The 17,289-nt window shown below is 38.7% G+C and overlaps 1 protein-coding gene across 7 annotated transcripts in view; it reads right to left on the minus strand.

Annotated features, from left to right (window-relative positions):
• Positions 1 to 17,289, minus strand: part of FGD4 (FYVE, RhoGEF and PH domain containing 4) — a 195,933-nt gene that overhangs the window by 27,408 nt on the left and 151,236 nt on the right. For all 7 annotated transcript variants that reach the window (XM_021092066.1, XM_021092073.1, XM_021092071.1 and 4 more), the window contains exon 5: positions 2,039 to 2,128. In XM_021092066.1, the coding sequence (XP_020947725.1) occupies positions 2,039 to 2,128 (90 nt within the window). The remainder of the gene's footprint in view (positions 1 to 2,038; positions 2,129 to 17,289) is intronic.

Below are 17,289 nucleotides of genomic sequence, written 5' to 3' on the forward strand. Positions count from 1 at the left end.
TGTCTCCCTGCTTTTTAGTTAAAAAATAATGCAAGGTAACTTACAACATAGAAATGAGGATAAAAAGATGTTCTCTTGTACATAATAACAGGTATCTTCTTTTTTTTTTTGTTTGTGTGCTTTTTAGGGCTGCAGCTGTGGCATATGGAAGTTCCCAGGCTAGGGGTTGAATCAGAGCTGCAGCTGCTGGCCTACACCACAACTATAGCAATGCCACATCCGAGCCACGTCTGTGACCTACACCACAGCTCACAGCAACACTGGATCCTTAACCCATTGAGCAAGGCCAGGGATCAAACCCACATCCTCATGGATACTAGTTGGGTTTGTAAATGCTAAGTCACAATGGGAACTCCCATAATAACAGATATCTTAAAGAGAGTAAAAAAAATTGGGGGGGGGGCACAGTCTTTAAGGCCTTAGCCTGTTGTGTCCCTCCTTTGCCTTGCAAAGCTTTATGATATTTTTTCTCCTTCACCCTCCCCCCCATTTTTTTTTTTTTTTTCAGTCTTAGCTCTACACCAGTAGGGCTACTATACCTCTTAACTGTCATTCTTTATATGTAGGCAGAGGGAGGTGTGTTCTTTCATAATGTCCAGATGGTTGTTTATTTTCTAAATTCACCTCCACTGCATTTTCTTGGGAGGCAAAAGAATACAAAATTATGTTCTTAGAGACTACAATAGGATGTTTTAGTAATTTAGACTACATTCTGAAAGGTCAGCAACAGTAGCTAACAAGAAAATAAGACTGTGAAGAAAAGAAAAAAAAAGCGTAATTTGATAAGAGGAAACACACACACACACACACACACACACACTTCCACTATGAGAATACCTAATATTTTCAGGTCTGTAATCTCCATGAGGAGAAAAATTATTTTAAAGGCACAAATTAACATGAATTCACTGACTTATGGTGAAATACTTTGGAAAGTATCTGAGTTACAAACTCATAATCTCAAAGAACACAAGCCTTGGAGTTCCATGGTGCCTCAGCAGGTTAGGGATCAGCATTGCCACTGCTGTGGAGCAGGGTTGGTCTGTGGTCTGGGAACTTTGCCACAGGTTCGGGTTCCAGTTTTCCAACTGCAATAGTGGGACAAGTCTTCGTACAAGTAACACCCAAACATGGCAACTTTCTATTCTATTAGTAGAAGATGAGTCTCTATTAGCAGACATCTACCAAATTATCTTGATCTTTTATCACTGAAATAGGATTAAGAGGCCATTGTGTATAACAGTTTTTCTTAATGATACATTATAAAACTTTCTTGGCAAATGCATATGTAAGATGATACTCAAGGCTCCATGATGAAAGTATAAAATGTGATTCACGGAGTTCCTATCGTGGCTCAGTGGTTAAAGAATCCGACTAGGAACCATGAGGTTGTGGGTTTGATCTCTGGCCTTGCTCAGTGGGTTAAGGATCTGGCTCCGATTCGACCCCTAGCCTGGGAACCGCCATGTGCCGAGGGAGCGGCTCAAGAAATGGCAAAAAGACCAAAAAAAAAAAAAAAAAAAAAAAAAAAAAGTGATTCACATATTCAACAAGCATTTATACCAGGAACTGCTTCTAATGTTTCATACAAGGCTGAACAAGTGAACTCTCAAACTCCCTTGTGGCCTGTGACTATAGTAATTCAGATCACTCACAAGGGCTTAAGAGTGAGACAGGAATCAGTAATGTATTCATGTCCGTATCAGAATCTATTTAGATCATATAATAGTAACACAGCCCTCAGGAAAACAATAAATGGTCAAGAAACAGAGCAGTGTTTAGGGTTGCAAGACACAAATAAAGACATTGTGTGACTCATACAAAGAGTCCTTCAATTTATTCTTTATGAATTTTAAAACTTTTATACCTAATGAATTCACTAACAGAGCTGAAAATGTTAGAGATTTCCTTGTGGAAGTAGCTTTCACTGGCCAAAAATGACCAGAGGCTCCTTGCAGTTTCTAAAACACTTTAATTACTAAGTTAAAACGATGTATAATGCCACAAAATGAAGTAATTTTGAAAGAGAAAATGTTACCTGATCTAAGAGGTCAAGTCGGCTGACGTAAGCTCTTTCCGTAAGCAAAAGCTCATTGGCTATTTTGTGAAGTTTTTGCTCATTGGTCTCCTAAAAATAGAATAGACAGTCACATATTAGGTAAGAAAGCTTGGACAATATTTCTTTCTTTTTTTTTTTTAATTTTCCCACTGTACAGCAAGGGGATCAAGTTATCCTTAGATGTATACATTACAATTACATTTTTTTTCCCTCACCCTTTGTTCTGTTGCAACATGAGTATCTAGACAAAGTACTCAATGCTACTCAGCAGGATCTCCTTGTAAATCTATTCTAAGTTGTGTCTGATAAGCCCAAACTCCCGATCCCTCCCACTCCCTCTCCCTCCCATCAGGCAGCCACATGTCTCTTCTCCAAGTCCATGATTTTCTTTTCTGAGGAGATGTTCATTTGTGCTGGATATTAGATTCCAGTTATAAGTGATATCATATGGTATTTGTCTTTGTCTTTCTGGCTCATTTCACTCAGTATGAGATTCTCAAGTAATAAGCAGTACCAAATGTTTTCGTGAAAACAGTTTTCTTAAGCTTCTCAAGAGCTTGATTCCTTTTGGTCATCAAGGAACAGCCAACCAGAAATGAGCAAATTTAAAAACAAGCAGTCTGCTAGATTTAGTCTATAAAGACTTTAAGTTATAACTTCTTTGGTCTTTGTAGCAATTAGCACGCTCGTCTATCTTTCCTTGAAACATCTTTGTTTTTTTACTTTTCCTCATTTCCCCCCCATTTCTCTCGGGCTACTCCTTGCACATGATTCTATCTCTCTCAAAGATCTTGTTTAATTATTAGCTCTGTGCACAGAACTTTTTGCTTTAAACTTTTTTTTTATTATGCAAAATTTCAATCATATACAAAAGAAGAGTTGAAAGAATAGTAAAATGAACTGCATGTCCATCACAGAGATTCCATTTCTATGTGTTGGCCATATTATTTTAAATTAAATCTGTACTTTATTATTTCCTGTTTATATTTATGTAATCCTTAAATATACTTGTATAACCTTGCTAGTGCCATGAGGATGGGAACACTGTCTCCTTGTTAACTGCTCATCTCTAGTGTCTATTACAGTGCTTCAATAAAACATTGGCACTCAATAAAATACCACTGAATGAATGAATGAGCAGCAGTTCTCATATGCCTAACTACTGCTAGACATTTATTATCACTTTGACATGCTGTCCTCCTAAGACCAAACTCATCTTTTCTATAAAATCTCTATCCTACCACCACCCCTGAACCTGACCATCCTGGCAATGGTTCCATCCCTTTCTAGTTAGCTGACCTGAATTACTTTAAGCTTAGTTCCCTACCACAAGATCCAGTCAGCCACCAACTCCTGCTCAAGACATTCTGTCTTTAGCATCCATCCTTTAAGTTCTCCTCACTGCCTGCCTGGTTTGCTCATACTTAACCTCAAGCCCAGACCAATCAACTGTTGCCCAATGACCTGACTTCATTATTATTATTATTATTGGCTCTAATCTGCCTTGAACATTGCTGGGTGAGGAATCTTTCCAAAACTTTGCTCTGCCTAGCTAATCCTATTTCCCATAAGGGGGGAAACAAAAAAATCTTCCAATAATCCTCCTCTCCCTGACTGGATAAGATCCAGACTCTGTATATACCATTCAGGGTTTTCAAATCTCTGTTCACTTCCTCAGAGTTCTCAGTGTATCTTTATAGAAACCTTTCCCTCTAAACACATTGACCTATCTACCTTCAAACACATCCCTGAACATCACCAAGCCTTCCTTCTTTCTAGTCTCTCTGGCTGGCATATGCTCTTGCCATACCTCTCTAGGTACTTAAGACTTATTTATGTTCCTTTCAATGGCCTCCTAAATTTCCATCCCTGGTCCATGGGCCTTCTTCAACTATCCAAAGCCCTTGGGCTTGGTCCTATGAAAATGTGCTTTAGACTTTGTACCTAAACATCTTTTTATTTAGAAATTTCTCCCTGGTTATTTCACTGACATATTCTTTTCATTCTAGGAGTGTATGAAGTATAATAAGGGTTTAGTAAAAACTTTAGTATCAAAGCAGACCAAAGTATATTTTAAACCAGTGTCTAATCTATGTAAATGCTACATTTTAAAATGTGCACAAAATGCTATTAAGCTGTATGAATGCTTCATTGTGTTAAACATACATGACATCTACTTTATGTTTTACATGTAATACATGTTTTAAATGCAGAAAGTTATCATGTTGCTTCTTACAGAATCACTGAAGTGAGGTATTTTTATGTGAAGTCTTTAGGCTAAAGAAACATAATACTGTTTAAATAATTTGTGGTTTCGGAAATACTGAACTAAGAACTATGTAGTAATCAAATCCCACAATCAGTCAAGATTTTGGTTTAATGTAGTAAACTCAGAGTAAAGTACTAGCATTGTTGCTTGCCTGCCTGGCATCCTCTCCCCCCATCTCTGAATGGTATCCTTATTTGGTTAATGTGTCTACCCTATGACTATGTAGCCTTTCCTTTGGGGAAAGTGACCTTATCCACAGATCTAAAGGGGACCCCTGAATGGTGTCACAGTCAAGAGTACACAGCGATTGGTTCAGAAGCCAATGAGACATGAGGGAATATGCACTGGTGGCTTCAGAAAAGGAGGCTCCCTACCCTTAAGGAAGAACCATGGAAAAAGAGATCTCTTTGCTGCTCCATTTAAATGTGGGTGCACACAGGCTTCAGTGCTTTGAGCAGCCATCCCATAACCACAGGCATGAAGCCAATAAACGTCCTTGTTGTTTAAGCCAGGTTGAGTAATTTGGTGTTATTTGTAGCATCCCGATTAAATACTAAGAAACATATGCAGTATAGTCCACGAAACTGATGAACTTTCAAGTAATTTTTAGACAATTACTATTTATAGAGAAGAAAGTAAAATATTTAACAAACTTTCAATGTCACTTTCAAAGCTGTAATAAAGTATAATAAGTAAGTACATGAGAACTCTATCACCATTTCAGAAAAAGTGATATGCTACACGTTCACAGGAAATACTGACCTGTCCCAACACTATAGCCATTTGTTTGAGTTTTGTTAAGCCAGACTTACTGAGCTATAATTACAAATGGTACCATTCGCCCTTTGGGGTATAGTTCTAGGAGTTTTGACAAATACAGTCATGTCACTACTACCACAATTAAGATACGGAACTTTTCCACTGAAACTTTTCTTAGGTATGCAGTCAATCCCACTCCTCTTCTACCACCAGCTCCTGGTATTTGCTGATCTGGCCTGTCCCAGAACGTCACGTACATGAAATCACACAGTATTTGCCTTTTGAGTCTTGATTCTTTCACTTATCAAAATGTGTCTGAGATGCATCCATGTTTTTATTAGTATTAGTAGTTTGTTCTTTTCAAGCCCTTTATTTTATTCTAATAGTAGCGATACATCTTTCTGACCCGCTATATTTTTTTGTGTGTTCTCATTCTAGTTCTGAGAAATATCTTTAAGGAAAATGATCCAGCAGAATCTGTGCCATGATAAAATAATACATCTTTTATGCGTCAGGGAATTCATCAACCAACAGGTCATACTGTCTATTATTGCTACACAATGAAGTCACCCCTGAGGTTTTCCACATCCTATGGGATCTTAAATAGGAAGCTTATAAGAAACAATCCTTTTGCTGACTGCAGATCATACTTTAGCTGAACGTGGCAAATTGTGGGTATCCTGGTCATATTTTGCCAAAATCCAAGGGGATGCCAGCAGTTATTAATAAAAGCTATATTCCTTCCACACAGATGGTCTAACATTAGGTCCCTGACCTTGCAAAAACCAACACAAAGATTAGCAAAAGTAAACTTGCTGACACATGGTTTAATCACTCATACGTAAGGTCTGTGAAAAATTACTAGGGATTGTGTGGTGGAAGTGAGACATAACACCATTTAAATGGAGCCTTTCTTTAGGTTAATCACAACAGTAATATCACCATAATAAGAACAACTAACACTTTTTCACTCATTACTTGTTATGTGCCAGACTGTCATAAGCATTTTACACAGATTGACTAGTCCTTACAACATAAAATACTATTATTATTCCTATTTTATATGTAGTGCATGCACACAACAAAACAAAATCCCAGGGCTCAAAGAGGTCGGGAAACTTGCCCCAGGTCACACAGAATGCAACCAAATCAGATTCTAATTATGTAGAAGAGGATGTGATTTTATTACTATTTAGTAAATAGCTGGCTCTCACTCTAATCCCATTTTGCCAACAAAAAACGAGATTGTAGTAAGTGCCCAGTGAATAGACTTTACAAAATACCAACTATCCAGTTAAAAACAGAATGTGCATTTTGATTTATATACTGATTTTTTTTAATATAAATTCTATTTAAGCCAGATTTTTCAGCATTTTAGTAATAATTATCAGATAGAAAAAATTCAGTCATATTTGATGTAGTAAGAGGATGGCTTCCAAATTTTAAAAATTAGTTTAGAAGTTCCCGTCATAGCACAGTGGAAATGAACCCAACTATTATGCATGAGAATGAGGGTTCAATTCCTGGCCTCACTCAGTGGGTTAAGGATCCAGCATTGCCGTGAGCTGTGGGGTAGGTTGCAGACACGGCTCGGATCTGGCTGTGGCTGTGGTGTAGGCTGGCAGCTATAGCTCCGATTTGACTCCTAGCCTGGGAACTTCCATATGCCGCAGGTGCGGTCCTAAAAAAGCAAAAATAAAATAAAATAAAAGTAAAAATAAAAATTAGCTTAGTTTCTGAAACTTATCTATGAGTACATTTAGGGAGAAATATATGAAGGGAGAAATATATTAGAGCCCTGCAAGCACAGGGCTCTAATACTCTCAGAATTATGTTTAAATAATGGACTAAGTAGTTTTAAAATTCCTGGTACACTGTAGCCCAATTTTTTCAAAATATTTTTTTGGCCATGCCAGCAGCATGCGGAAGCTCCTAAATCACAGCAATGACCACACTGGATCACTAACCACTAGGCCACCAGGGAACTTCCTGCTATTTTTTTAAATAGCACTTTACCAAGAAGTCATTTTTAAAAAATTCTTTGGAAAACAATAACGATTACACAATACTAATTTGATGAGTAATCCCATTTGATTTTTTCTGAAACCTAAAACATAGGCTTGACTTTTCAAAATTACAAATAAACGCTATTTAAACAAATTTTACTTTTGATATTCCTCTATAAAATAGAGGAATTGGTTTTCTTTATATTTTTCTTACAAATATACACTATATTGAAAGCTGATTCTCAGAGCATTACCTCAAACAAAAACACTATAGAGTTTACCGAAACTACCAAAATTGAAAAAGTAAGACATACTCCTCTTATAATAATAGGCACACAATTTACTTTTCTCTGCTGCTCTCCTAGGCTATTCCTAGGCTTAATGCATTCCTAGGCTATTACTATGAACCTTCACACCTCCAGTGACCTTTTTGTAGAGCTCTGCTCCATTTTCACTAGGCATGGGGTCAGCCTACTTATTAGCCACTGTACCCACTGGCACATGAATGTGCTGTGGTGTATGTTCTGCCTCCTTTCTTGCAGATGTCACCAGCTCCTGCAGCTCTTTTCAGACTTTTTGGCATGACTCTTCCACATGGCAGGAGCCAGGACAAAGAGCAGCTCACAGGGTTCATTACTTGGATAGGCAGAAAATGCTTCTGTGGAGCCAGCAATTCACTCTTCAGAATCTTAGTGCCATACGCCCTGCCACATGCCTCAAAACCACCAAGCAGGGGAGGAGATGTTTTGAAGAGTTTCACAGATGCCAATGAGCAATTGTTTCCTGAAAGATGCTTTAAGGGCAAGATCATAAGCTATTTAAAAATGAATCAGATACTGATATGCTTTATAACTCTTCAATACATGTTCTCATGTGATTTCATTTTAAGCAGGAGGTTTTTTTTTTTCTAAAAACATTGAATCAAAACTATCAAAAGTTCTCACAGCCTTCTACACATTCCCTATGTTATATTAAAACAATATGTCTATAAGGTTATCAGATTTTTATCGGACTAGAGTAGATGTTTCGTGGCCCTGAGGAATTTCTACCCAAATCTGTCATTGGTTGATTATATTCTCCCATGGAAAAGGAAGATGTGGCTTTTTATAGACACACATGTCTCTACATTCCCTGAAGTCCATTCTCTCACAACAAGATGAGTCATTTTAGGAAATAAATACTTCATTTTGTACCGTAATTCATGAGATGCATCTACATTTTGATCTGTCATTTTAAATGTATTTCCAGACATTAAAGATTTCCAAATCTTTAATGTGGCTCCAGGTGATAATTTAAAATTAGATCACAATGCTGTTTAAATGTCACATAATTGGTCTATCATTTCAAAATTCATGTTAAAATCTTGTGTTAGACAACTTTATTCCAGGATTCTTTCTCACAATACTGAAAAGCAAGGTAATCAAGGTTAAGTTATTACAAGTGAGAGACAGGGACAACTCCCACTATTAAATTTACTGGTATTGGCACTGTTCTATGTTCTTCCCATGAATTATCTAATGTAATCCTCTTACTACTCTCCTGAAGCGGGAGCCACATCCCCTCATTTAACAGGTAAGGAAGCTGTGTCGCAATGAGGCTGGGTAACCTGCCCAAAAGTCATCCAGCTAGTAGGTGGTTGAGCCAGGATTCAATCCAGGTCTGTGAAAACAAAGTTCTTATTCTGCTACCACCTTTTAACTAAGAGAACTCCCCTGGATCTGGGGAAGAGGAAAATGAGAAGGTAAGGAAATAAAACACAGATTTTGAGTTCAGTTAAGATCATGTAATAATGCCATAAGTAAGGTACAGAGTCTCAGAGAAGATTTGTAATCATCAAGAAATTTATCATCAGGTTCACCTTACAAGAAAAAGAGAATACTCACTATGACATGAGGTATCATTCCTTTCCCAGCCTCATATCTAGTGTCACAAGCATAAACAGTCTGTTACTTTAACATGATCCTTCAGGAACTTTGGGAGCAAAATCCAAGCCTAATTGTGACTAGCACCAATATTTTTCCAATCTATGTCCTCCATGCTATTTATCCAATTCAAAAGAGGAAAACAGGCAAGTGGGAGGTTTTAATCTGAAGGTTTAAGTTATATCCTTTTGAGAGGTTGGGGAGGAGGGAGAAACTGAGTTTGCACCGAGGTGGTAATTTGGTTACTTACACAAGATCAGACATGAAGTAAGTAGTAGCAGAGAGAGAAGAACTGTACTTTTCTTACACCCAATTTAGCATATATTATACTAAACTGTCCTCTGGGGTTAGCAGAACTTAAAGATCAGACACCAAGAAAATATAATATATATGCATAATCAACAATTAAATTAACCTATCCCAAGCCTAGGAAGACTATCACGGCAATTAGATCACATAAATATTTCTGATGATCATTCCCTGGAGTTAAAACCTTATACCTATTAGTGAGCGCTTTACGTGGTAATATCCTACGGGTCTTCAAGTAGGAGAAACAAACATAGCAAACCCAATTTAAAAGGCAGGAGTCATGTAAACTTATCTCTGTGCATTCTACAAGGGGGCACCTCAGTTTAAAATAGAACCAAGAGTGGGAGTTCCCGTTGTAGCTCAGCACGTTGAGAACCCAACATAGTGTCCATGAAGATGTAGGTTCGATCTCTGGCCTTGCTCAGTGGGTTGAGGAACTGGTGTTGCTGCAAGCTGTGGTGTAGATCACAGACGGGGCTCGGACCCAGTGTTGCTGTGGCTGTGGTGTAGGCCAGCAGCTGCAGCTCCACTGTGACCCCTAGCCTGGGAACTTCTATATGCCATGAGTGCAAAGAGTCAGGAGAGATGCTGGGATCTCCAGCAGGGAAGATTTGTTGAATTTGGGTCTATTAAGGGACATTTTAGGTCATGAGTCTATTCATCTAGATTTACAAATTTTATGTTTTATTTAACAAACACAGCTCACATTGTTTCAGGGCACTGTTCTATGTACTTTATAACTATAACTGATCTACCTACAATGTTATGTAACAATGTTATGAGGTAGGTAATTATTACCTCCATTTAACAGATGAGGAAATTGAGGTACAGCGAGGTTTAAGTGACCTGTTCAAGGTCACATAGCTGATAAGTAGCTGAGCTGGGATGCAAACCTAGAGACTGCGGCTCTTGAGCCTGTCTTCCTGACCACTAGTTTATGCTCTGTTGCTCTCTGTTTTGTATTTGCTTTTTCTAAGCCACATACAATAACCACTATGTTTTCAAGATCTGATATTTCCATTTCTCTCACACCCACGCTAAACTGGATTTTTTTGTTCACTGTGACCTCCAAGCACCTGATTTTCCTAAAACTTCCTGGTTCGTATCAATATTTGGTTAAGCCCAATCCCTGACTCTGTTATCCTGCTGTTCCCCTGGCACTGTGGAATTGCTGATCCCGCTCCAAGTCTGCATTTTCTTTTTCTTGAGTCCCAGGCCACTCAGCAATGCTGGAGAGACTACTGGTTGGTCCCACTATCTTCAGCCTGGGCCCTTGAAATCTTGGTCACAGGGTACAACAAGGGCTAATCTTCTCCACTGTCTTCAAACTCAAAGTCCCCCCACTGGAGGATATTCCACCGGCCTCTACGGGGTCTAATCGACACACCTAGCACCAGCCTCTAGGCAGTGGTTTCCAAGGACCTCACCTCGTGAATTCCAGACTCTGACTTCTCCATTTCTGCTAACAGAGGTAATTCATCTTTTCAGCCATGCTCCAAACTTTGGCTTTATCTTTGAGCTTTCCTATCCCCTTTACCTCATGATATTTTAAGTAATTGTCATTTATTTATCTTTTTTGAGATTTAAAAAAACTAATTTATAGCTGATTTACAGTGTGTCAATTTCTGCTGTACAGCAAATTGACTCAGTCATACATATACACACATTCTTTTTCTCATACTATCTTCCATCATGTTCTGTTCCAACAGACTGGATACAGTTCCCTGTGCTCTACAGTAGGACCTTATTGCTTGTGCATTCTAAATGTAATAGTCTGCATCTATTAACCCCAAACTCTAAGTCCTCATTTATTTATATTTACTATCCTTCTCAACTGCTAGCTGCTTCTCTGAATTCACAGCAGGGCCTTGCATAGTATATGTGCCGTATAGATTCATTCAATTTACTTGGAACACCTGGGTTAACTGAGTAGTTAGCTATAATGTCCCAGTAAAGGCCTAGGTCTCCAGGTTAACTCTTAGCTCCACATTCTAAGTGGTGACTGCCCCTATAAGCCTACCAATTCACCCATCCCCACTCTCTCAGGCCTAGTGGTTCTCATGACACCGCCCTTTCTTTCTCCTCTTGGACAAATCACTAAGTTCCCCTTTTGATTGTGCTCATGCTTCCTGGGGTATAAAGCTTGGCCTTCTTCCTGTTCCTACAGGTTCGTTCTATTTTGGCAATTTTAAATACACCCTTACGTACACCCTCTTTCCTGAGCTCTGGATCCATATTTCACCTGTCTTGCAGGTGCCATAAACAGAGTACCCCAATCAGCAACTCCACTCCCTCTCCTCCTTCCAAGCAGTTCCCTTCCTTCCTGTCTGCCATCTCAATTATGGCATCTCAATTCATTACCATGTTAGGAAGCCAAGGCTGGAAGAGTTATATTAAAGTGCTATGTCTTACTTAGGTCACCTAGTTGAGAAATGTTGGGGTTGGAATTTGAACTCAGTTCTTTTAATTCTAAAGCCTTTATCCTTAACCCATAACCCTATAATGTCTCCAGAATATTCCATTTTTGCTTTAGATATCTTTACCTGGACATCCCAGAAGTCCTTATACATTCATTCTAAATCCAAGCAATTTTTGCCCCCTCAAAAACGTGCTTCTTTCTATTCTCTTGCAGTTCAGTAACTGGTACACCATCTGCCACTTCATCCAAGCTAGGAATTGAACATGACTCATTCTGTACATCCAGTCACACAGTCCTCAGAAATCTCTCTTCCTCGTCCTAACCCTCTGCTGTGCCCAGAATCGCATCCTCTCACACCTGGCCTACGACAGTTGCTTACTAACTATGCACCCTGCTCCATCTGTTTTTCCTTTTATCTGACTCATTTTTCAAAAACCCACAGATGTATAATCATGTCATTTCCATGCTTTAATTAAGTGCCTCTGAGGCCAGACAGTATTAAGCTTATGGAAAGTTTCAAATCACATGGGAAATACCTATATTTAATCCTACAAAACAGGATACAGGATGACCATACATTATGCTATTGAATATGTTTTTTTTTTTAATCAATTGAGAAAAACAAGCTGGAATGTCAGATATCAAAGCAGTTCTCTCAGGGTGGTGGAGCCAACGAGTTATTTTGTATTCTCTACGCTTTGCTGCATTTTCTTGATTTTCTATGAGGATTATGCATTTTTTAAAGATCTCCATTGCTTTCAGAAGAAAAAAAAATAAAACCTAGGCACACAAACCCACTGCAATTTGTCCTTAGCTTATATATATATATATATTTTTTTTTTTTTTTTTTTTTTTTTTTTTTGTCTTTTTGCTATTTCTTGGGCCACTGCCGCGGCATACGGAAGTTCCCAGGCTAGGGGTCGAATCGGAGCTGTATCCGCCAGCCTACGCCAGAGCCACAGCAACGCAGGATCAGAGCCACATCTGCAACCTACACCACAGCTCACAGCAACACCAGATTCTTAACCCACTGAGCAAGGCCAGGGACCGAACCTGCAACCCCATGGTTCCTAGTCGGATTCCTTAACCACTGCGCCACGATGGGAACTCCAGCTTATATTTTCCTTTTAAGGGTACTGTTCTACCCCATCCTCATTTCTCTAATCCTTCTGTCCTCTGTTTACCCCTAAAGATGGCATCTACCCTCTTGTTTCTACCTCCCACACCTGCCTTCAGCCTCGATACACTCCTCTGCCCTGCCTTTCTGTTCCTGTCTATCCTGGACCACCAGCTTCTCCCATTCTGTCTTCAAGCCCAATTCTGCTGCTTCTCAGCAGCCTGCCCCTCACCAGTCTTCCTCCAGGCTCAGCTGTCTCCTCATCTGAATTCTCTAAGCACTTAGCCACATCATAGTGATTTTCTTATGTGTCTCTTCCCTCAGTAGACTGAGGCTTTGTGGAGAGGGCTTGCCTTGTGCATTTCTGTTTCCAGAACTCAGGAGAGTGGGCCTGAACACTGAATTTTTAAAGTAAACAATAGGAGGTCCCATTGTGGCGCTGTGGAAATGAATCCAGCTAGTATCTGTGACAATGCTGGTTCAATCCCTGGCCTCACTCAGTGGGCTGGGGATCCGGCATTGCCCTGAGCTGTGGGGTAGGTCACAGAGGCGGCTCAGATCCCACATTGCTGTGGCTGTAGTGTAGGGTGACGGCTACAGCTCCAATTCAACACCTAGCCTGGGAACGTCCATCCGCCCTCGGTGTGGCACTAAAAAGCAAAAAAAGAAAGAAAGTGAACAATAGGTTTTTTTGTTGTTGTTGTTTTGTTTTTAGGTATAGTTTCTCTGTGATTCACCTTTTTTCCTTTCTTTTTCTTATACTTTTCCAACATACTAAATGGAGTCGTTACAATATAAAGAAGTTTCTGAGTCCCCCATTCAATTCTAAGTGAAGGAAGAAAAGCTATCCTCAAGACTTTGATGAACCATCCACGTGGTTAGTAGGGAAACTTTTTCATTCTCCTACATAACATTTAGAACACCTACAACTTTAGTTGGAGCTTTTGCCATAATACTAGCAACAATGAAACATGGATTAGTGAAGCTGGATAGTTTGTCTTCAAATCTAGCAAAACCTCAATAGTTGTCAGCTTATTTTTCAAGAAGTGAACCAAAAGATATTTATTTATTTATTTTTCATTTTAGGGCTGCCCACAGCATATGCAAGTTCTCAGGTAAGGGGTCGAATCAGAGCTGCAGCTGCCTAGCTAGCCACAGCTACAGCAATGTGTGATCTGAGCCTCATCTTTGACCCACACCACAGCTCACAACAACGCCGGATCCTAGACCCACTGAGTGAGACCAGGGATCCAACCTGCATCCTCATGGATACTATTCAGATTCATTTCCACTGTGCCACAATGGGAACTCCCAGCACTGGTTTGCTGTTTGCAATTTACTTCTAAAAGTGATTCTCTGTCATTTGTTTCCCTAAGCTATCTTTCTTAACTTTTGAGTATGTTCAAAAGTAATAAATCTTAAAGGCTTATATGAAAATATAATAAGTAAAACAGTAATTTTAAAAATCAGAAATAAGCATGAAATAAATATTTAAATTTTAAAAAATGTTTCTGTAAATCTCTACATTGTCGACACCGCCTTCATCTATCCCTTCCCTCCATTATATAATTTCTTCCATTTTTGGTGAAATGAAAGACTAACTTTAAAAAAATCTGTTCCTTTTATATTCTTGATAACAACTGCTCTTATTAGAGTTTTAATACATTGCTACTTTGAGCTTGTGTTGCCAATGACAGGGATTGGTTTTTTACATAAACTTTAGTCTTAAAAAGTGCATATCTACACACTCGTATTTGGCTTACTATATGAAATACAGAGGAAGGAAATACTTTGCATAAATCTCAGAAAAATCTATCAATACAACCAAGTAAAATATAACCTAGACTCTTGAAAACTGTGAAGAGAAGTTCTCATTCCCATGACATAATCAATGAGTACCGCGTTCCACATTAGTGCATTTCTACTAAAGCTCATCTTGTGGTTGAGAACTAAAGGTATCATGAGGTGCTAAAATTTTCCTTTGATTCTGAGGTTTTTAGAAATATCTGCTTACTTTGAGGTGTCTAGCTATATTTAGATCATTGGTGGTGCAAGAAGTTTAAATACTGGGAAGGTGCTGCTTCGCTAAAGTATAGCTGAGTCAATAGTTTCAGGAGGTAAGTATTATCTTTTACATGGTAAACATAATAGTATTCTGTATTCACCATCGAAAGTGACTCTTGACCAAAATATAATAGCTAATCAGTGAAAGAGTTCCATAAGCTGAGACTATTTTCAAGCCAGTAGTATTCAATTATTAGTAATGGTTGTTCAGATGTATTTTAATATGTATTTACTTTCTTGAACTACCTTTGCAATTCTACTCTACTTCTACGGCTCCTCCTTCTTCCACTCCTGGTGGGCGATTTAGAAAATGTCCATTAAATTTAATTCTGGCTTAAATGAAAATTAATGAGACTATTCTGACATAAATCTCTACACTGAGTTATATAAAGACTAAAGTAATTTTTTTCAGTTGTCTACACAGCGAAACTCAAATATTCCATGATGTCTTAGAAGCTCAATACATTAGACAGTTTAAGCAGTAGCTGGAGGGAGAGGGATGGTTAGTAGATGCAAACTATTGCATTTGGGATGGATAAGCACTGAGATCCTGCTATATAGCACAGGGAACTATATCTAGTCACTTGTGATGGAACATGATGGAGGATAATGTGAGAAAAAGAATATACGTGTGTGTGTGTGTGTGTGTGTGTGTGTGTGTGTATATATATATATATATATATATGGCTGAGTTACTTTGCTGTACAGCAGAAATTGACAGAACACTAAATCAACTATAAAAGAAAAAATAAAAATCTTAAGAAAAAAGAAAATCCACTTAAAGTAATAATAATAAAATAAGCAGCTGACAATCTGGAGGGTTATGCTAATAAAGGAATATTTCTACATATAACAGCAGAGAATTATTATCACTGAAGAGGGCCTTAAGATCAGACTGAGCTTATAGTCTTTAAGGAATTTTAGACTCCTTTAATTAAAGAATTTAACTGGGGAGTTCCCATCATGGCTCAGTGGTTAACGAATCCAAGTAGGAACCATGAGGTTGAGGGTTCGATCCCTGGCCTCACTTAATGGGTTAAGGATCCAGCGTTGCGGTGAGCTGTGGTGCAGGTCACAGATGTGGGTCGGATGGCGTGTTGCTGTGGCTGTGGCTGTGGCCAGCGGCTATACCCTCGATTAGACCCCCAGTCTGGGAACCTCCATATGCCGCGGGTGCGGCCCTAGAAAAAGACAAAAAAAAAAAAAAAAAGAATTTAATTGATTTGTTCAAGGTCATGCTGTTGGTTAGTGAACAAACAAGAAATAACATTAAGTTTTCCTGGTTCCAATTGTTTGATCCACTATACGCTACTAACTTCTAATTATTTTTAAGTTTATTTTTTATTTTTAATTGTGGTAAAATACATTTAACATAAAATTTATCTTTTTTTTTTTTTTTGGGGGGGGGTCTTTTTGTCTTTTCCAGGGCCTCACCCAATGCATATGGAGGTTCCCGGGCTAGGGGTTGAATTGGAGCTGTAGCCACAGGCCTACACCAGAGCCACAGCAATGCAGGATCTGAGGAGCTTGTGCAACCTACACCACAGCTCATGGCAATGCCAGATCCTTAACCCACTGAGCAAGGCCATGAATTGAACCCTCAACCTCATGGTTCCTACTTGGATTCGCTAACCACTGAGCCACGACGGGAACTCCCAAAATTTATCATCTTAACATTACTTACATTTAGTTTTGCATTTTGGAACAAGGAAATGCAATGTAACAAGCATTAGAGCAGCAAAGAACACACTGTTACCATGCAGAAATTAAATCCTAATATTCCTTTACAGATGGAAGACGCATGTGGTGTTTGGATCAACAGCTCTGCAGAGAAAATTTCCTTTTTCTTCCCACATACAGCATGGGCCAACCATTGCTTAAATGCCCGTCTAGGAGAAAGACCAGGTGTACTATTCAATGTTTCACTAGTTTAATAGGAAAGCTGTATTAAGTCTCCCCCAAACCATGTAAGACTCATCTATGTAAATGTCCAATAATATACGACAGGAAAAACAAATTAGTACCGAGCAAGCAACCACAGGCATCATCACCAATTAAAATATTTCGCTTAATAAAAACAGCTCTTACTGTTTTATAAATACTTGCTGGTGGCATCATTCCAATTGCAAAAGCACAGATGTGAGTCTTGAGTTCCTTGATTCTAAACTTCTCTTCTGTTCACCATGATTCAAGCACAGAGGCACTAAAATCTACTACTGTTATCAAGATGTAAAGAGATTTACTTTGCAAAGTCCTGTTTCTTTAATGTCTCAGATAATGTTACTAAGTATGACTCACTTTCTGCCACCCACTTCCTTATTTAAACTTTCTCTGCCTGAGAGTCAGCATTTAAAATTAATTCACT

Source organism: Sus scrofa, chromosome 5, assembly GCF_000003025.6.
Source record: "Sus scrofa isolate TJ Tabasco breed Duroc chromosome 5, Sscrofa11.1, whole genome shotgun sequence".
Lineage (NCBI taxonomy): Eukaryota > Metazoa > Chordata > Mammalia > Artiodactyla > Suidae > Sus > Sus scrofa.